Source organism: Oxyura jamaicensis, chromosome 2 (genome assembly GCF_011077185.1).
Source record: "Oxyura jamaicensis isolate SHBP4307 breed ruddy duck chromosome 2, BPBGC_Ojam_1.0, whole genome shotgun sequence".
Classification (NCBI taxonomy): Eukaryota; Metazoa; Chordata; class Aves; order Anseriformes; family Anatidae; genus Oxyura; species Oxyura jamaicensis.
In genome coordinates, this window is record NC_048894.1 from 31135840 (window position 1) to 31157070 (window position 21231).

General features: G+C 41.3%; 1 protein-coding gene across 2 annotated transcripts; it reads left to right on the forward strand.

Moving 5' to 3' along the window:
• TSPAN13 (tetraspanin 13) lies at positions 1-18994 on the forward strand. 2 transcript variants are annotated; one of them, XM_035319634.1, is made up of 6 exons: positions 1-287; positions 12471-12638; positions 13942-14022; positions 14972-15085; positions 15453-15583; positions 15616-15673. In XM_035319634.1, exons 1-6 carry the CDS (start codon positions 225-227, stop codon positions 15656-15658), a joined length of 600 nt encoding a protein of 199 aa, XP_035175525.1. In that variant the 5' UTR covers positions 1-224; the 3' UTR covers positions 15659-15673. The 2 variants fall into 2 exon arrangements, with proteins under 2 accessions (XP_035175525.1, XP_035175524.1); XM_035319633.1 differs by lacking the exon at positions 15616-15673 and adding an exon at positions 16748-18994 and having other exon boundaries at positions 14-287; positions 15453-15563.
• The last annotated feature ends 2237 nt before the right edge of the window (positions 18995-21231 follow it).

A 21231-nucleotide genomic window follows, 5' to 3' on the forward strand; every position in this document is an offset into this window, starting at 1 on the left:
GGTCGGCAGGGGCTGCTCCCCGCGCAGCGCCCGGTCCTCGGGGGGCGGTCGGCGCCGTCCCCTCGGCCCCCCTCGTTTGCAGGCTTTTACCTTAGCGCCGGGGCCCGGCCAATCAGCGGGCGCCGCTCACCTGCTGGCGGCGGGGCGGGGGCGGCGCGGCCTCCCCGCAGCGCAGCTCCCTCGGGCCGCGCCGCGCCGGCGGTACCGGTACCAGCGGCGGCGCCATGGTGTGCGGGGGCTTCGCCTGCTCCAAGAACTGCCTCTGCGCCCTCAATCTGCTCTACACGGTGCGGGGGGCTTCGGGGGAGAGGGGTTGGCGGGGAGGGCGGGGGAGAGCCTTGCGGTGTGTGTGGGGGAGGGGTCCCGGTACCCCCCGGTTGGGCTCCGCCGTCCCCGGAGCGGGTCGGTGCCGGGAGGGGAGCGGGGGCACGGCTGGAGGGGGCGGGGGTGTTAGGGTGAATAACTGCCCCGTGGGGGGGCCCTGCCCCAGGGCAGGCACCTGCTCCTATTTCGGTGAGTCTGGGGGCCGGTGATGGATAGCAAGCGGTAAGATTGCCCGCTGGGGAGTGGGCTTTTTTTCCTCCTTATCCGCGCTCACACGAGCCAGCGCTGGGCGCAGGGCTGCCTGTAATGGCTGCCCCCGGCAGCGTGTGCCCGCTGCGGCGAGCTGTTGGCCGGTGCCTCTGGTGGTGCTGGCACCGCTCACCCACCGAGCCCTTCCCATCGCCAGGGGCTTATTAGGGCTGGGTGTAGGCCCCCCGGCAGGGCGTCAGTGGGTGTTGGGGTGCCTCTGCTGAAGGCAGAGCTGTTGCTTACCGCTGGGGTCGGAACACCGGGTGACCCTCGAAAGCCGCCCAGGGTCCCTGCGACGCTGCGTTGCCCACGTTAGCCCCAGCCAGCACGGAGGGAGCAGGTGGGCATCGTCTGCTTTGGCATCTGTGGTTACAGGTAACCTTAGGGAACGTGGGCCAAGGTGAAGGTAACTTGGGGTGCTCCACCCTGATTGCGCTTTTAAGTAAACCAAGATGTCAAGGAAGAATTATTATTTCTTTTTATTGTTATTTCTTTTATGACAGAAGGGTGAGAGCAATCTGGGTCTTTCTAATGCAATATATATATGCCAATCTCCTTCCGAGGTCAGTGGACGGTGTGTGTTTTTCCCGAAATCTCATTGCTCATTCTGACAGGCAAATAGTAACCACGTCTAAGGGGTCCGGTAGGACTTCTGAGCATATTTAGCCTCGGTAGGGGTGGGTTGATCACTGAGACCTCTGTGGTACCGTTGGTAACACCTGTGCAGTGTACCTGTGACCTGAATCTTGCTCTGATGTCTCTGAGTAGAATTTACTTTGTGGGTGTCGCATGCTATTCATCCGTCTCACCTGTGCGTAGCATATGCTTTTGCTGAGAGGAAGGAATGACTTTAAATTACAGTAACTGGGATATCCACCTGTTATTGCTTGTGTCACTGAGCGATAGGCAAACTATAAGACTAACGCTTTTCAATTCTGAGTTGCAGAAAAATCATACAAGGTTTAGTTGTCCTGGTTCAAAATCTTGCAAAATGTGCGGGTTTCTCTGTTCCTGGGTTGGACATGAACCTGACAATGCAACAGTTGGGTTGTAACAGCACAATGAATTGCAGGCTTCTCTCCAAACTGGAAAAAGAGATGAAAGACCACCAGAGCAAGAACTTCATCATCTTCTTAAGCAACAGTAATTCACAGCAAGAACTGGGCAAGAATTGGTGAGAGGAGTAGTGGGGGGAGATAACAAGCTCAGTTAGGTAATGCTTCCTGAACGTTCAGCTACATTGATGTGTCTGTATCACGTGTTTGGGATGAATTGGCTCTCAGAACCGTGTATTGGGGGGGTTACAGCATTATGCCTTTTTTTTTTAAGCACTTCTAGAATATCTTGAATTTCAAAACAAACAAGTAGGATATTGGGTCTTGCTGTCTTGTTTTAATCTTGTTTTGTTGTATACCAAGAAAAATACATATCCTGGCAGTAATAAATCAGTTACTGGCTTAAGGTAAGAAACCAGAAACCGACTAACCTAATTGCTTGCTTACTGTTCTTTTCAGGTGATATTTGCTGATGTCTTTTGTTTTTTCTCTGGACTGAATTAATGTCCTGAGGCACAGATTCTATTTTAAAATTTATTTTCTGAGAGTAATTCTGGCATCTGTGTTGAGTCTTGCTGACTTCAGTATGGTTCCTTACAGGTATAGGAAGGGTAGAGAAAAATAATTGAAACTGTTGACTTAGTATGTATAAAATGAAGTATATTGCTAGAATAAAGTTTTACGTGGAAGAACTGTCTGCATACAAGAACTTTGAAAGTTCTAGTTTTGGGTATCTGACCACTTTCATCTTAGTCAATCATATTTATGTTTTCCTGTGAATGTCAGACCAATATAAACTGCTTAAAAGGGCCGAGCCTGGAGTTCACCTAGATGCAAGGATGCATTGTAACTACAGATTTCTAATCTTTCAGGTATGAGAACCTTAGTTGCTGGCCTCACCGGTATTTGCTCACTTTAATCAGACAAGGATTTCCTTAGGTAGACAGTGTTCCATTCAAGGAAGTCTTGAATAATTCTGTTGAAGAGTGAACAGCTGATATCTTATTTCAGATCAGATTCCTCAGAAAGGAAAGGGAAATTCCCAAGTCCTGGCTAGTGATGAAAGATTGAAATGGTGGCTGGGACGCAACATTAAATGTATTTAAATTAAAGAAAAAGAAAATACAGTTCATTTGGATGGTATGTGCTGTTTTTATCACCTGAGCAGCTACTTAGTTATTCCTGCAGCACCAAACGTTAACTGTTTGTTGTCAGTATGGAAACATCTTGCCTTTGTTCTGATGAGCAGGCTTTCATTTTTCTTACACCTAGAGTGGCTGTTTAATTTTAAGGTAGAATATTACCATTAAAAATAAGTATTTTCTTTAGTACCACAGTGTTCATGCCATAAGAGCATCCGTGTTTCCTCACAACACTAGAAAGTACCTTATCAAAATCATCTACTTCTTATAGTACTTTGCTCTCTGAACTTGTTTCTAGACTGCCTGTTCAGTGCCCTCCCTGTTCTTTGCATCACTATTCAAAGCATTGAATTTGAAAGTTTGTGTGTTGTTTTTCTTCTTTGCCTATGGCTGCCGGTTCTCTGGGTGCAGGAATTACTCAAAGTGTAATTACTACAGTTGTGCTGTCTGCCACCTTTGTCAAAATTGCCCTCCCTGCATTACGTAAATACATGCAAAGATGAGGACAGAAATTCCCAGCTTTGGGCAGCAAGTGTTTGGCATGGTGGGGCTTGTAATAATGCCTGTGGGAGTTGCACGGTTCCCAGTGCAGAGGGGAGAGCACCTTGCATCCCCCAGGAAGTCTGCAGGCTCCATCTCTCCTCTCTCTGCATAGAGCAGAGCTGGTGTCAGAGGCAGGGTAAACATTTGGATTTTCCTAGGGAAAGGGAATGCAGCTGTTGCTCGTGTTTTCTGGTAATTTCCTGGCTGCTACAGTGGTTACACAGACCCAGGTACTAGCAGGCAGTAATCAGAGAAACCCAATTCCTGTCCTACACAGCAATTTCTTTCACAGTGGTAGAGGAACCTGTGATCTCTGAGCTCAATTCCTTTTTGGTTCGATTAAGTTTTTCTGCCCTGAGAAGCAAGCAGCAAATAGCCTGCTGTTAGCTGTGTCTGACACTCTCCAGTCTGTGTACGAGCGTTCAGGTCAAGTTTGCTGCAGCACCTGCCTGTGCATCGGGCTTCTCTAACCCATCATCCTAACTGGGTGCTCAGCAGACGGGGCAGGCTGCCTTGGAGCCATTTCCTTCTTTCCCAAGGACAGTGTGAAGGCAGCAGTACGAGCTGTGCTATCTGTTCTCGATGTGTACGTCCAACAGTGGTACAGGAGCTCCCGAGCATGTGGCAGGGAAGGTCAGCGTTGGTCACGTTAATTTAGTCTGTTTTCATTGGCTTTTTGGAAGGCTTCTGTGCTCACGCTTGAGAATACCAAGGAGTATCTACAGTGAAATGTATTTTAAAACTTGTTGTCAGTCCTTGGATGTGCTCAGATGTGCGGTGTGACAATTTGTAGCCAAGATGACAGCAGTCTGTGGTAGCAGGGTCAGAATTAAGACGTGTTGGGTCTGTAGATCAGATTTGAGTGTTTTGATTTTAAACATCTTGTGCAGAGTGCGTAGTTGCAGTTGGAAGGCCTAGGAAGGTCAGACCACCATGCTTAATGAAAGAACAGGAGAATTATAGGTTGTAGAAGGAGGAGGTCGTATGGAGCATATGTTTTGTTTTCTGATGTTGTCAACCATTCTAACGGTGCAGGTAGGCACTTCAAAGCCTGCATAGTTTAGAGATGCCCACTGAATACCATGAAGTAGTCTTGGAGCTTAAGTTATTAATTTCTACTGATGCTTTCAGGCTGAGGGAGAAATACCTGTGGAAGAAGGATCTGTGGGATCGCTGGGCTTCCCAAAAATATTTTTCATTTAAAAAAACGGGGGGGGGGGGGAAGCAAAAGTAAGCATTTTAGAAGATAACTCTTCCCATTATACAGCAGAAAGCTTGTATTTCCAAAAACCATGGAGTACAAAATGGGTTAAATCTCACTGCTGGTTTAACCTTACAGAAGCTTGTTACATGGTCAGCAACAATTTGTTCCTAATTATTGGCCAACAACACAAAGAACTCTGAACTGGGCCATCAAACCCGAGGAGCTGGCTTCTATGATAAGAGACAGGAATGCTGCCTTTCACATAAATTGCTCATTCCACATCATGTCTTTCAAGGCTGTTCAGTAACCAGACTACTGGTTGTTCCTCATGTAAATAAAATAAGTATTGCAATTGTGAAAGGTTCTGCTTTCTGTTGGAAATCCTCTGGAGGTGCTCAGAGCTTCACTGCTCAACCTTAACTTTGCTTTCAGTAAAGCTGAAGAAACACTGAGGTAAAGTTGCTTATGGGTAGGATAGCCTGCAGGCATGATAAAAATCAATTTCACTTAGTCATATCTTGTTAAAGGTGCACCGGCACATACAGCCTGTTGTATTAACACGTTGTTTTTAGACGAAGTGCTGGGGACCAGAATTGTCTTGTGGATTCTCTGTGGATGTGAAGAAATGATTGACCAAGTTGAAGGGAAGAGTGGTAGAAATCTTTGACTTCAGAGTATATACCACTTCAGGTTTAAATTTTAAAGCCCCCTTAAAAGAAGTGTTATGATTATAGATTTGTATATAGAGAGAGGGGTTAGGGAGGATGCATTTCATCATGTGTGCAATCTCTCTGATTTTAGTTCCTGTTCCTTATCCAGTCTGACAGCTCTTCTGTAAATATTTCCTTTGCTGATAGTGGTGTGAATGCTTTATAGTCTCTTTATGTAGGAATGGCGAGGCCATATTTCTTGAAATTTAACTTCTGAAACGTAGTTATTACTAACTCTGGTCTGAGGCTACAAAGAAACACTGTGAACACTAAATTCTGTGTCTGACTTGCTTCCTAGGAAGCAGTTGAAGCTATTGAAATGCTGAAAAGTTGCTAGTCAGTGAAAATAGCAGATTTGCTTATGGCATGCCATTAAGGGAAGGAGGAACTGGTCTGGGCGTTTGAATTGTTTGTCACTGGTGGTGTCTAGTGAAAACGTTTCTGTGTCTTGGTTACTTTTTGTAACATAGAATTTAAGCTTGTGGATAAATACACAGAGGGTATTTATCCGGTGCAGTCGTGGTCCAAACGAGAAACCTTGTGCACAGGAAAGCTTGGATTTAAAGACTATAGCAAATTAAGACAATTTAGTTTCCTTTTTGCTTTTAGATGAGTTAAAATAGTAATTTATGCAGTAGTAAGGGAAAAGAAAACCAGACAGGTATTATAAAGGCTAATGCTTTATTCATGTTAATAGTAAATTAACTGGAGAGTGGGACTAGCAAACTTGTGATAACTTCAGCTTCTGTCAAAGAAATTCTACTTTGTCTCTAAATTGTTATTTTGAAACATCTTTGAAACTCAAGTGTGGGTGTAATGGACACGTCTAAAAATACACATATAAAAGTATAATGGAAGCTGATGCTTCAAGTGGAGTCTGAGTCATTCAACTTACCTTGAACATACAGTCCCTAAAATCATTCCTACAGAGATGCTGACATGGGAATAATGTTTTCTCTAATGGCAATATGATTGGTTTTCTTACTGTTTTTTCTGACTCTGTAGAAAAAGTACTTGACCTCATAGTGAAAACTACCATTATTTTCTTGGGACTGTGCTGCCTGTAGGTTTGTTCCAGGAAAGCATTTATTTAGTTTCAAATCCATGAGTTTATATACTGGGTTATGCTAAGCCTGTGTTTGTGTGTGTGTTTTCAGAAAAGATTGGTGGAGTTTGTACTGATGAAGACAGTATATAGTAAACAAGGATGTATTGGGTTTATGTGGCAAGGGCTTGGTAGCAGGGGGGCTGCAGGGGTGGCCTCTATGAGCAGAGCCCAGCAGCTGACCCATGTCAGGTCAGAGCCAGCTCCACATGGCTCCAAAAAAAGGACTTCTTGTTGGCCAGAGCTGAGCCAGTGAGGCTGGTTAGGCCTCTGGAAGAGCAGATCTAAGGAAGAGAAGGAAAAACAAACAAACAAAATCCTGCTGTGCAACAGCAGCTGAGAGAGTGAGAAGCAGCCCTGCAGCCCCCCAGGTGAGTGCAGCAGGAGGGCAGGAGGTGCTCCAGGCACGCAGCAGCAGTTCCCCTGCGGCCTGTGGAGAGGCCCCTGGTGGAGCAGGCTGTCCCCCTGCAGCCCATGGGTCCCACATGGAGCAGATCTCCACGCTGCAGCCCATGGAGGAGCCCCCGGTGGAGCAGGTGGATGTGGCCTGGAGGAGGCTGCGGCCCATGGAGAGCCCCCACAGGAGCAGGCCCCGGGCCGGAGCTGCAGCCCGTGGAGAGGAGCCCACGCAGGAGCAGGGGGTCTGGGGGGGAGCTGCCGCCCGTGGGGGACCTGTGCTGGAGCAGTTTGCTCCTGGGGGATGGACCCCGTGGTACGGAGCCGTGTGGGAGCAGTTCTTGAAGAGCTGCTGCCTGTGGACAGCCCCCGCAGGCTCAGTTCGGGAAGGACGGCATCCCGTGGGAGGGACCCCGCGTGGAGCAGGGGCAGAGAGGGATCGTGAGGGAGCGGCAGAGATGATCAGGGACTGACCACAGCCCCCATTCCCTGTTCCCCTGCACTACTCCAGGGGAGGACATAGAAGAGGGTGGATGGGAGAGAAGGCATTTTTAGTTTGCTTTTAGTTTCTCACTGCTCTAACTTGTTAGTAATAGGCAATAAATTACATTAATCTCCCTTTGCAGAGTCTGTTTTGCCTGTGACAATAATCGCTGAGTGATCTCCCTGTCCTTATCGCATTGTATTTTCTCCCCCTTTCCCTTTGGGGAAGGGGAGTGAGAGAGGGGTTGTGGTGGAGCTCAGCTGCCTGGCAGGGTAAAACCACCACAGAGTGGTTTAAATTTAGATTGCTGGCTGTTGCTTCCCCGTATTCACATACTTCCTGGGGCTCTGTCTTGCTTTTCTGGTTTGTGGATAGTATGTGCTTGTAGCATCTTTCCGTGAGACAACTTGGTGTAGTTTGAGACTGTAATAAATTCTTTTGCTCTTAAGTGAATGGGACCTTTTAAATCACTGTGTAAGTAGTTCTGAAGAATCATTCACTGCTCTTTTATTGAGAACTGTTTGTAAGAAGGTGTTTTGCTGTTGCGTGGCCTGGGAGATTGTGATATTTAACGAGCCAGGTGGTTCAGCAGAGTCCTTGGTTGGTGCTAAACCTGTCCCTCATCCCGGCAAAACATGGATTTTTGGTGTGGGGAGTGGCAAAGTTTCCATGGTGGATCTGCTGGCAGTGGTGGTTGGAGGGGACTTCATGGCCCATCTGTCTGGGCTTCTGCCCTGGGTAGGATTATGAGCTATACTAGGTTGCCAGCTGTGGCTTTGTCTACTTCAGTCTTGAACACCTCAGAGAACGGAGGTTCCATCATCTTTGTGAGTGCAGTACCAAACCACCTTGCAGATCTGTTTTTTTTTTGTTGTTTTTTTTTTGATGTCCAGAACCTTCCAAGCCATTGCTTGTGGCTGGTGCCTGTGTTTTGCTGCCAGTCAGTGCTGAGAAGTGTCTGCCTCCATTGTTTTTGCAATGCTCCTTCATTTTTCATTTTCAGCTGCTATTAGATTATTACTGACTAAACAAACCCAGCTCCCTCACCTGGTTCTCAAACATTGGCCTCAAAGCTCCAGGCCATTTGGAGACCCTTTCCAGCTTCTCATATTCCTTTTTGAATTGGGGGTTTGAAATAGGACACAGTACTTGAGCTTGCAGCATTGAGTTTCCTTTGATTGTTTTCCTCTTGGCGTTCCCTTCACAGTGAGAGCAGACTTTGGCTTGTATTCCACTTGGCAATCTGTGTGATACCCAGGTCTATCTCAGAAGGCTGTTGTTCAGCCAGGTTGTTCCCAGGCTGCAATGACGTAACCCAGGTGCACAATTCTGCACTTTGTGAGGTTTTTGTTGGCTCACTGCTAAAGTTCATCAAGGTCTGTGTTGAACCTCTAGCATTTGGAGAGTCAGTCCTTCTTTCTTGTTTAGTATCATCCATGGAAGTTTGAAGGTTTTGTTCTATTCCATCACCTAGGTTGTTGATGAAGATGCTGAGTAATGCTGGGCCCTGTATCAACCTCCTTACCAGCTACCAGCGGGATGCAGAGCCATCCATTACTACCCTTTAAGCTCAGCAGTCCAGCCAGGTTTCATTCAATCTAACAGTCCATTTCTCCAACCCATGTTTTTTCAGCTTATTAATGAGAATACTGTGGGAAAACAGATCTGTCCTATTCACTAGAAACTGGGCTGTGATTTGATCTGTTTTTGGTAGATTTATCAAGTAAATATTTGAAGCACCAGTAAGTAAGGCTAGCTTTAAATAATGTAAAGTTTATGTAGAGAAAATAGTTTCACTTGTACTTCAGACTTCCAAGGATGATGTTATTTTCTTGGGGGGTTTGCTGCTGTGAAATGTGCTGTCAGTAAAATAAAACATGACATGACATTTGGAAGATCTGTAGCATCCTTTTTTTTTTTTTTTTTTTTTTTTTTTTTTTTAGCAGAAATAGATGACTTTAAATAAATAAAGCTGGTACCTTTAGGATGTACATACTATTCATTTAAAAGTAGTTAGGGACACAGATTCTTTAAAGCATGTTTACTTCAAAGTCATAGTAGGTTTGCTTTTAGAAATATTACATCTAAATTCTTTTTGTTTTAAAACATCTGAATATGCACTGTTAGGTAGTAATTCCTAGCAGATAAACGATTGTTTAACCTAAGAGTCTTGCTTTGTTTTACAGAATTGTAAAAACTCTTCCCAAAACGGCTGAAGTTCTTTTTCCTGTTTGTAGTAGTATGTGTTTACTTAAGTTTTTCACATTATGGCGCTATAAAACTGCATATATATCTGCCTTTATTGCTTAACGGAATGAACAATAACAGGGAAAAATGCCTTTATTCTTTGGAGGGAGGGACAAAATAGTTGAAAAGCTTCGTTTACTAGACAGGGAGTTCACTTCTCAGAGACCTGCATCTGAGCAATTAATTACGTCTTCAGTCTGGATCTGTAGCTGCTGAATTGCATGTCTGACACTTCCTGACAGCCACCTGTCGACCTGGTAATAAGAAACCAGAGGGGATGATTCCCAGTGTCTAACGACAACTGCAGACGAAGGAATAACAGCAATTTCATCTTTCTCTCAACATGCAGAAGAGACACAAGCTTAATCCCAAATCTGTTTTGAGAATGGTTTGTAAGCCTTCAGTCTCTATTTCAGTTTTGAAATACACAATTAATTTTTCCACACTTTTAAGTGGCTGAAATTGAAGGAGTCTGAAGTGGCTTTGATCCAAATCATATATCTGCCTGGTATTGGATGAAGCATTCTCACATCGCTTGCCAACTGGAGCCCAGTAATACAGACCTGTGATCATAATGAATTTCCAGATGTTTTGAAGAATTAGACAATGGTCAACTTCATAAAGGAAGAGAAAACTCTTCTTTTTTTTTTTTTTTGGTGAAAGCTGGCCACCAGATTTTTTAACATTTGAGATTGAACAACAGATTTAAAAGCCTAGAAGAGTATTTTTTTTCCTTTACTGTCTACTGAAAATTATAGCAGTTCCAGATTCAGTATGTGGCTCTTTCTACCACAAATGCTTTTTGGGCCAGGAGGTCTCAGTAATAACTTCTAGTGTCATACACGTGTCCTTGGAGCAATGGAAGCTGAGGCAATTAACCAGCAGCAAGAAGTAAGTGGTACACTGCAGCTCACATACCACACATATCTAAGAATGTTATAAGCACAGATTTTGTTTAGATCTCCTGTTTTTGATTTTGATCCTTTTAAGAATAAGGTGATTTCATATAACTGTTTTAGAATTCTTAAGAAATAACTGAGCAAAGATCTGGACACTTCTGACACTTACGTAGTAAAATAAATCTTCCCTGTTGTACGAGGCAATGAAATAAAGTGAATGGACATAGATCAGAAGAGGAGGATCTTGCACTTAGCTGTCTGATAGTGAGGTTAATTTTTAACCAGCTATATTAGGAAGTTTATAGCCTTGTGCAGCATACATTCAGAAAATCTGTCTGTGGCAGAGCCAAGGCGCTTTTCTTGTTATTTTCTTATTTTTCCCTTCCCTGTAATTTAGATTCTTGACATCTTGGCCCAGTGCTGTGTTTTTCAGTAAACACGATTATTAAGGCTTTTTGTTTAAGAGAAACAAATATGTGAATTAATCCTGAAACTCTACTGGTATTGAACAATTTCTTCCACTGTTATATTGCTCTTCTGTCTCTTCATGTTGTGAATGGAAGGTGTAGGGATGGCAAATACCCTCCTTTTCTTCTTGCAGACTGATTAAATTTCTCCTGAGGATTACTGGCTTTTTGTAAAAACTTTTTTTTTGAGATGTGTTTCTGTCTGAACACAAGTTGGAGGAAATTCCCATTGTGTTTTGACCTTGCTGAGCATCACAACTTGTTCTACTAGCTTTCTTGATGTTCTCTGGTCTCAAAAGCAACATTACATCAGCCAGTCTTCTAAAAGATGCTGTAGTTGAAAAAATATACTCTCATAGAATCAGAATCATGTTTAGCATTAAAAACAAGAAAAATGCTGTGCTTTAGGGTAAATATACTAAAATGATGGTTAAGCTGGAAATTTACTTTTTTTTTTAAAAAAAAAATCCCTTTGGTAAGTAGTAAAATGTCATGATACATTTTGAGCAAAAACTGAGGAGCAAGTGGAAGTGCTGCTCTATATTTGTTGTTGAATAAAGCCATGTATTGGACTAGACTGAGCGCGTACTGCTTTTTGTAATGATACAGCTTCTGGGTATTTTTTGGTGAGGTCCGGTTTTTGGAAAGTCGAAATTTGCATGTTGAATTGATGTTATCTAATGGAGAATGTAATAGGCAATATGTTATGCGCACATCTAACTGTTTCAGATGAGCGTTAGGCATCTTGTGTCAAGGACATCTGGCTTGCTTTGTCTGCTGCTTCCCTCCTGTTGTAACTCATTGCAGATTTCTCTTCAGGTTTTCATGTTGGATTTTTTTTTGTTGTTTTTCTATGTTTTTGGTCTGGAAACAGGAAAGGCTGGAGCTTCCTGCCCACATAAACAATAAATTCCAGCAAACTAACTGGGACAGATTCTGCTCGCCTTCCCTGAATACCGTCCTTAAAAGGAAGGAAACAGCACAGGAGTGCTTTGAGTACTGAAGTAGGATTGACCTCATAGTAAAGCTAATTTCCTGATGAAATACATAGCAGAGACAGGACACCTTAATTGTTTCAATGTGTGCAGTCCTTGAGGTTCAGTATTTTTGTGTGACCTTTTTAACTATTGTGTTATATCATGTACTACACAGGATCTTCTGTAACGAATTAATACAACCGTATTTCTGATTACGGTAAGTTCTGGCAAAGTGCAGTCTTTTACACATTCAGAGCTGTGGAGCTATATTCTATAAATAGGCTGTGTTACAGAAAACATCTGGAAGTGTCATTCTTCCATTCTGTAAATTAAAGCTGATGATTTTTATCTTATTTTGTCTATTCTGTTATGTTCCACACAAATCCAGTGTCTCTAGTCAGTTACAGATACGCGACATGGCTTGACTTGTAGGCTGAGCTACCACAGTTCCTCCATAACAGTGTTGAGAAACATGTGTGCCTTAAAACATCGGGTAAAGTCATTTCTAGGATGAAGTGGGGAACTGGCTCGTTTAGCATTGTGCTGCTTCTCTTTGTACTGGAAAGAATTGTACATTTCTGATAACAACCTTAAGGTAAGGAATGTAGCTGTGTGTTGGTTGAGCAGCTTTTAACGTGTGGGCTAACTCTGTTTTCTCTTCCCTCCAGCTGGTAAGCCTGCTGCTGATTGGAATTGCAGCATGGGGAATCGGCTTCGGCCTCATCTCTAGTTTCAGAGTTGTCGGAGTGGCAATTGCAGTAGGCATCTTCCTCTTCCTCATTGCCCTAGTCGGATTGATTGGTGCAGTGAAACATCATCAAGTATTGCTGTTCTTTGTATCCTTCTGATGTGTTTGTACACAGATCATAGTTTGGTTCAAGCCACGTAAACAACCTGCTCTGTGAGCTGACACTTGTGGAAGGTGCTTCAAAAACAGAACAAGGCTGTGAATTTCTGTTTTGGTCAGGTGCTGTTTTAATTAAACATCATTCCCAGTTTATTTTATTCAGTTTCCTTGTTCTGCCCTTGTTTTTACTTTGAAGACAGAGCTATTCCCTCTTTCTCTTTTTAAAAATCAAAATATTTCAACGTTTTTAGAAGATTTTATGGTGTGCCACTGTGTTACATGTTACAAGCCCTTCTTGCTGTGTGTTCAACCCTCTAGCAAGCTGGAGTGTATGAAAACTAATGTTTAACAGTAGAGGGAGGTGATACTTGCAGACAGTAAACTGGCTGTAGCTGGCAGAGGAACGCATTGTTACCCATACGTGCTGCCAATAAGCACTTTCTTTCATACGTAGTCTTTAATTGTGAACCCAGATTTGAAATAAGCACAGGCCTTCTCAGTGTGCTGTGCTGTCCCTTTATGTGTACTGACACAGCGTAAGCAGTCTGTGGTGCTGCCTTGCATAACAAAATTGATCTGTTTGGATGAGAGAAGAGATTAATCAGATAAAATTCTTATTTTTCTGGTTGTCGTCTGTGAATAAATAGCGATGGCTGCGTCACGCACAATTTAATTACATGAGGTATGTTTTTGCCTCGGAAAATGGCAGCCAAATTGTGAATCCAGTGCATGACTTTCAAAACGTGAACAAATAAAACTTGTTCTTTTTTTGGTTTTATACTGTTTTCAGATGCATCAGTGCAAAATTGTTCCAAAAGCAGCTCTCAGTTTTCGTAATCTATCTTAAAGTTACCTTTTAATTAATTACAGTGTGATATCATTGAACGAAGAAAAGAAATGTAATATCTGGAGAAGTATTTTATTTATCACTGTAAGTGAAGTACCTTGAAATGGCAACTTCGGTCCGTAAAGCTAAAGGAACCAACTATAGCTTTTTTTTTTTTCCTCTCTCAATTTCCATTATTTCTTTGCTCATATTGTCTTCCTAAACAAGGAATACCAAACCCAGAAATACACACTGTGAATACTAGTGTCCAAAAAGAGATAACACAGTGTGATTGAGTTCTGGGGAAATTATTTCTGTTATCTCTTCCACATCTAGTTAGAATTTTTCTGTAATTCTTTTGTTTCAAATGACCTGTCCTTATCCAATGAAATAAGGCATGCCATTAGTCACTTGTGTTCTATAAACAAAAATAATTTGAGAGAATATCTTTAACTACCACTTCCAGTACATGATTATCCTCTTGCTAGTTTTTATTGTCCAGTTTTCTGTCTCCTGCGCCTGTTTGGCACTAAACAAGGAACAGCAGGTAAGAAATGTTTCCTGACTTCTCAGTTAATCTATAGCATATTATTATTTTTATTTCATGCATTTATATGTGTGTGTGTATTTATCTATACATATGTATGTAGTCTTCCACCAAGTGTGGAGTGCATATTTTAAGAAAATCTGGGTTTAAAAATGCCCTTCAGCTGTCTTTTTATTTTTTAATTGTTTTGATTTTAAGGTTCCCATCTAGGTTTATGTTCATGATTGTAGCATCATGGTATCTTGATATATCATGTGTTCAGCAGTTCCAGATAAGCTGATGAAATCTGCAGTAATCATGATGTAAAGGTGATAAATCCGCTGAATTGTTCTTGTGTAGTTGAAAAGGTAATGACTACATTAGGTACAGAGGTGACTGATCCATAAGTGGAAAAATAAGACAAGCGTCTGTAGCATAGGGAGAATAATTCTTACTGCATAAGGAGGCAAGAGTATAGTGACTAAATGATCAGCTTCTACATGTAAGCGCAGTTTGTTGAAACCTGAGCAATCATGCTTAGATTAGTCATGTGTTCTATTACTCGTGCTCTTGTTAGGTTTAGGAAAAGGATTGGAGGAAAATGACTTATGATCATAAAAGTGCTGCTGCAAAGTGCTGCAATCTCATTTGCTATCCAGACTGTTTGAACATCGAAGTAATTCTTTAATATGTTATTCTGTTAGACTGTGAGATCCGAAGGGTTTAGTTGTTAAGGGCTATATAATCAGCGGAGCAAAGCTAGGTAAGCAACAGACTCTGTTATTTGGATGTGCCTGCTCAATGAGAAGCTATCACATCAGGTTTCTGTTTGAGCTGTGTTTGGGGAGTCAACCATTGTGTTGACTGTTATGAAGGAAGCAAAATGAGAATCACCTACTTTGCCTTGTATGTTGTTTTCCATTGATATATAGAAGAGATCAATTAATATGTATTTGCTTATGCCTTCTAGAGTCAACTTCTAGAGGTGGGATGGAATAACACTAAGAGCGCAAGAACAGATATTGAGAGAAATCTGAATTGTTGTGGATTCAGAGTCTTTGATCCAAATGAAACCTGCTCCTCTGTAAGTTTTTTTTTTTTTTTTTTTTCTTTATGAAGTGTAAAGAGACCGCAGCCTTCTCTCATTGTATTTGTTCAATAATGTATAATTGCTTTCATAGTTGAAGAAAGCAGAGGTTTTTAACAAATCTGTAAGTTAGTTGTTACGATGATACTAAGGTCTTTATTTACTTACTGGAAACCTTACAGAGCTCTCTTTAAATGCAGAGCACTCTTTAAAGGTTTTATTTGTGTACTTGCTTTTTTGGAGTCTTATAGCTCCTAAAGCTTTGTCTGTGGCTTGTAGTCTTCTATAGAGCTAACTGGATACTTTCAGTCAATGAAATATTACCAGAAAATGCAGTGCAATTCTCCATTTGTATCTGTTACAGGATTGCTTTAGAAGTCACCAGTGTCAACCATGTGCCCCAATAATAGAAGAATATTCTGGAATGGTGCTCAGATTTGTTGGAGGCATAGGACTCTTCTTCAGTTTCACAGAGGTGAGTAGGTTAGAAAACAGAGTTTTTATTTTTTATTTTTTTTATTTATTTTTTCTCCCTGTAATTGTTTCACAAAACAAAGCCTTAAGTTTTAAGGGTTTTATTACAGGAACTCCCCATATTGTCAAATCTAATAAGGTCAAAGCTTTTCATGTTATCAGCTTGATTAAGTCTGCCAAAAGTAGGACTTGTCTTTATTCAACGCTGGGAGTATTTATTCTGTTATTTAGACTATGAACTTACTATGTAGCACGTTAAAATGTGGTGCTATAAAGCCTAAATTTTGCAAAAAGTTAGCTGTTCAGGTTTACTGTTATCCAAAAGTAATAAAGATATGTTGTTGCTTTTAGCTTATTTCCATGTTCTCCCTGCTCCCTCCATCTTTCTGTGCTGCTTTGTTTGTTTTGGAGAATTTTTTTTTTTGTGCCTCCTGTAGTGCAGAGAGACAGTACCATGATAAATGAACTGTATTTTAAGCATTATGGTATGTTTTTTTTTTTTTTCTTTTTCTTTTAAAGTCTTTGGCTCTTTGCTTTAGTATCCAGATGGTTCATATACTTGCTTTATCAATCAGTGAATAAAAATCCTCGGAGCAGATCTTTCATAACTCCACAGTACGGCATGTTAAAATGCTGCTCCTGCTGTGTAGTGCAGTTTTCAGACTGTTTATAGACATTACAGCAGCAAGGGATACAGCAACTGAAGCAGAATCACTCTGACTTCTGCCCTCAATTTCTGTATTAAAAATGGGATGTTACTGTGTGTGTGTGTGTTTATGCAGAATTTTAAAATATACTGGAATATAACCTTATCATTATCCTAAAAACAGGCATATGAATATTTATCCTTTGGGGGGGGGAGGATAGCTCTAGATATTGTGATACTAGATATCCTCTAATAAATATTTTGCTTAGCATTGTGGATACACTTCTGGCCTGATTTTCTTCTCTTTATTACTAGATAAGAATTATTTCTGAGAAGGTGCATTCTTTTTTAAATTAAGTAGTTGGTCTGGGGTTGTGCATTTTCAGCAACAGAATAATATCCTACACTCATATACTATAAATTCGTTATCGGGGTTCTATGTTTAAAACAAATTTAATAATACTGATGGAAGATGAGGGTAGAAACCCTCTGCTTAATAATATCTCTCTCTCTTTTCTTTTTTTTTTTTCCCCTTTCAGATTCTGGGAGTCTGGCTGACCTATAGATACAGGAACCAAAAAGATCCCCGTGCAAACCCTAGTGCATTTCTTTGATAAGTTCATGAAAGACTGAATCTTCTCTCTGCACCCTCTACTTCAAAATACTAGGTCCTCCGTAGTTTGATACTTCACTGTAATAAGGATTCTCCATGTACCCAAAAAGAAACCTTTTCCATAAGAAGTTTGCAGTTCTCATCTCTAAATTCCCACTGTTTTTCTTTAAAATCTCTATTTTGAAGTAGATCGGAGTATTCAGTAGCTGGGCAGTCAGAATAATTCTGTTATGACTTCAGTAGTTGATGTGGTGAACTCTGTTCAGCGAGTTTTGTAGCACTACTGGTTTCTCTGCTGTCCAGAAAACCAGAAAGTATTTTCTGCTGTATTCATTGACTACAAAAATTCACCTAACTTCTCCTTTAACATTAAAATTATAAAAATTACATGGTGGGTGTTTGAAGCTGTATGATTTTATGAAGATTTACAATGTATTCTAGTCAACTTTTTTGTCTTAGTAATGTTCTCCCACTTTCCTGTTTTTATTTTTTAAAAAGGTAAAGGTGTTATCTTCTGTAGTGCATATAAGTGTGTATTAACTGACTACTGTAGTCTTCCCCTTCCCTACCCTATTTTTGTTTTCTTTTGGGGGGGGTCAGACTTAGAGATTTTTTTTTTTTTTTTGAGAATTAAAAAATAAAGTAGTACTTTTATGGATATCTTCACTATGAGAAGTATGAATGAAGATGTAATCTGCAGCTAATTAACCTGAGCCTTTATTTCTTTTGACAACTGAATGAAATTTGGTATTTATACAACATAAGCATTGATAGTGGTCTGTCATCTTGTTTATGTAGGAAACTTGACTTGGTGTTTGGAAAGCTGTATAAATATTTTTACAGATGGTATAAAACTATTGTTGTACTCACTTAGCAGTATATATTCCTCTGTCATCCAGCTTCCAGTCTTGATTTGATAAGAGAATGAATAGTAGGGAGGAGGAAAAAAAGTGGTGTTTTCCAATAGTTTGTTTAAAAAAAAAAAAAAAAGGATTAAAGTTAGAATGGTACATCATCCACATGATGAATGTTGTCTAAGCTGAAGGAGAGCATGGTCCCTGGTCCAGTCTCCAATACAAGTGATACATGAGCTGGAGGATCTAAGCAGCAGAGGTGAGCACGTTCCATTTGTTTCTAATCACAATGAATTGCAGACCTGTACCTTTTCTTCATTAAATTGCTGCTTCCAGCATGGTGTAGGCAGCTTCTGCAGCCTGAAAGACAGCTCTGCAGGAAGAAAAAGGGAAGTGTATTAAGGTCATCTGCCAAGGCACACACAGTAGCGGAGTGTGGTGGGCTGTCATTGAGTTCAAATGAAAGAAGGTTCTTATAGAGGTCTCCCTTTGCTAGGCAGATGTCTTCTTGCTTTTGCAAAGGCAGAAACAAGTTGAAATATCTGCTTATCAGAATGCTTTCAGACCTCATGTGCCCAGTGCTTCTCAAGAAGGAATTGTCTTGAGGTTTCAAGGGAAAATGCTGAACCTGAACACAGGGAGGACTATGAGGAGCTTAGGACAGCTTCTCTTCAGATGATTCTTCAACATCTGCTAGCAGCGCCATCTCCTGGTATTGGATCTGTGAATTCCTGCTACGAATGTCTGGAAGTACTGCTTTCTGCTTCAAGCACATGCTGAACTCGTACTGAAGGGAATGGGACCTTAAGAGCCTTCAGACTGTTACTGAGATATAATGTAAATATGCACAGCTTTTTTTTTTTTTTTTTTTTTTTTTAATTTTCCTCCAAGTGCTGTCCTGTTACAGGGTACTTGCCCTGCCGTTCTCAGTACATGTCAAGGGACAGTGATGATCTCAAAGCCATCCTTAGCAACAGCTAATTTTCCTAGTCTAGATGGGCTTTGTATTCTGTGCATTAATGTCATAAATCAGAGGATGAGAATTAAGGAGGTTTCTGAATGTTAAAATAACGCTGTATCATTGTTTCAACCTTGAAATTTTTCTCCATTGTATTTAGAGCTTGGTTTGGGGTAGTTCTATTTTCATGATTATAGTAGGTGATACTGGAGTGTGTACATGTGCGTTACTGAAGAAATACTGGAAATGTTACTACTTTAGAAACTGTCATGCCTCAGAACACTTAGTGTGAATTTAAGTGTTCAAAAGACAGATCAGTGGAGCCTAAGGTTTGATTAAAGTTTTTCTATTGTATTAATAATACTTTGTCTGATTGCTTTTTTTGTTTGTTCGTTAGCTTTTAAAATCAACTACAAACCTTGAAATTCACATCAAAAGTATGGATTCACTTTCAGAATCAGATTCTTAAGAGGGGGCAGTAAAACGGACTTAAACAAACATACCACTGTACACCATCTGCCCACTTTCATGTGAAGATAACTGTTTATTACAAAAAAAGAAGAAGCTTGCATATCTTGAATTGTTACCTGTAAAATGTACCTTAAAATCTGTAGCTGGTAAGAGAACAGGAACATACTGGTGTTATGAGCTTGCATTGTTACTTTAGCCCTGTTTATTTATTAAGATTATTTGAAGTGTAGTGGAATTTCAGGAACCCCATTCGTCTGGTGCACTTCATGTTACTGAGCATATATATTTCAGAAATGCTTTTCCCAGGTTTTCAGAAGAAACTATAAGATTTTTTTTATTTTAAGTTACTTGGCTTGGTGCCTCTGTAAATAATTAGTGTTTATAAGGAGGGAATGAAAAGAGCAGAATTAAGTAGACCAGTTCTGTATTCTTGAAAAATTGGCTAAGGTGAAGAGCAAATTACAGAAGTATAGCATTGAGTGCAAAAAATGAGTTTCAAATTCAAAATTTTTTTTTTTTTTTTTTGGGGGGGGGGGGAGTACTCGCAGGCTTAACTAAGAGTATAACTTGGCTTGCAATATATGCCATACTGTAGGTGCACTGTTGAGTCAAGCAGACAAAGATGATTCTGATAACCAGTTGTTCCTGCCTTCATCAGTGCTGTCCCTCTGCTGCTCAGTAGTGTTTTGTTTGTTTGTTTTGTTTGTTTTTTAATTTTATTCTGTGTGGCAGATAGCTGCTTCTAGAGAATATTTCTGCCCCAGCTGCCACATTTCCCCCACTTTCTTCTGCTTGGGAAGAAAAGGAATGGCCTTCCTGTAGCAAAGAATTTCCTTACCGCAATTGAAGGGTGCTGCAACAGAAGGGAACATCTTACCAAATTGCAGAAGGGAAGCTGAATCATAGCAGGTGTGGGTGCGATGGGCTTAAGGATCACCCAGTTCCAACTCCCCCCCGCCATGGGCAGGGATGACAGCCACTAGATCAGGTTGTCCAGCCTGGCCCTGAACACCTCCAGGGATGGGGCACCCACAGCTTCTCTGGGCAGCCTGTGCCAGTGCCTCACCACCCTCTGAGTGAAGAATTTCCTTCAAACCCAAATCTCATTCTTTTAGTTTAAAGCCATTCTCCTTGTCCTATCATTATCTGCCCTGGTAAAAAGTTGCTCTCTTTTTTTAAGCCCCTTTTAATTACTGAAAGGCTGCAATGAGGTGTCCCCAGAGCCTTTTCTTCTCCAGGCTGAACATCCCCTGCTCCCTCTGCCCATCTGCACAGGAGAGGTGCTCCACCCTTCTGACCATCTTCAAGCCTCACAAGGGCAGAGCAGAGGGGGATTATCCCCTCCCTTGACCTGCTGGTCACCCCTCTGTTGGTGCAGCCCAGGATGCAGTTGGCCTTCTGGGCTGCAAGCACGCACTGCTGGCTCTTGTTGAGCTTTTTGTCCACCAGAGCCCCCAAGTACTTCTCTGCGGATGCTCAGCTGCAGGGTTTCTTTTAATTCTAACTTTTGTTGTCCATTTTGGGCAATTACAAGCCACAAAATTGGGGAAACAGCCATCTACCCACCGAAATAATAATTTCTTGTAATAATCTCAAGGCTTTACTGAATTCCAATGTTAGCAAAAGTCTCCTAAGCGAAGCAGTTTTTAACTTTTTTAATTTTTTAAAAAAGATCTTCATGTACTTACGGTGATCTCAGATCAGAATGCAGCCAATTTTAAAAGCGAAACACAAGCATAACAAAACTTTATGTAAACCACCACATTCTCTACTCGTGTGATTTTCTTGTATTTGAAACTTTTCTTTCTTAAAGGCTCAGGCAGTATGCACATTACCATGTAATTAACTGCAAACAGAAAAGTTTTGTAAAAGGTTTGCACTTATTATCTAGCTGTAAAGAAAGGACTGGTGAGAGTGAGGCACAAGTTGGTGTTACAGGAAAGTAAATGGAGTTAAAGTACACTGAGGAATAGAGCTTTACTAGCTGCTGAAACGAGACAAAAAGCTGCTTTCTTTCCAAAGTGCTTAGATAAGAAAGTGTGAGGGGTGGTCTCAAGTAACACTGATTTTACTCTAATATTAGGAGATAATAATAAGGGAAAATAAAAGCAAAACAAAACAGAGCAA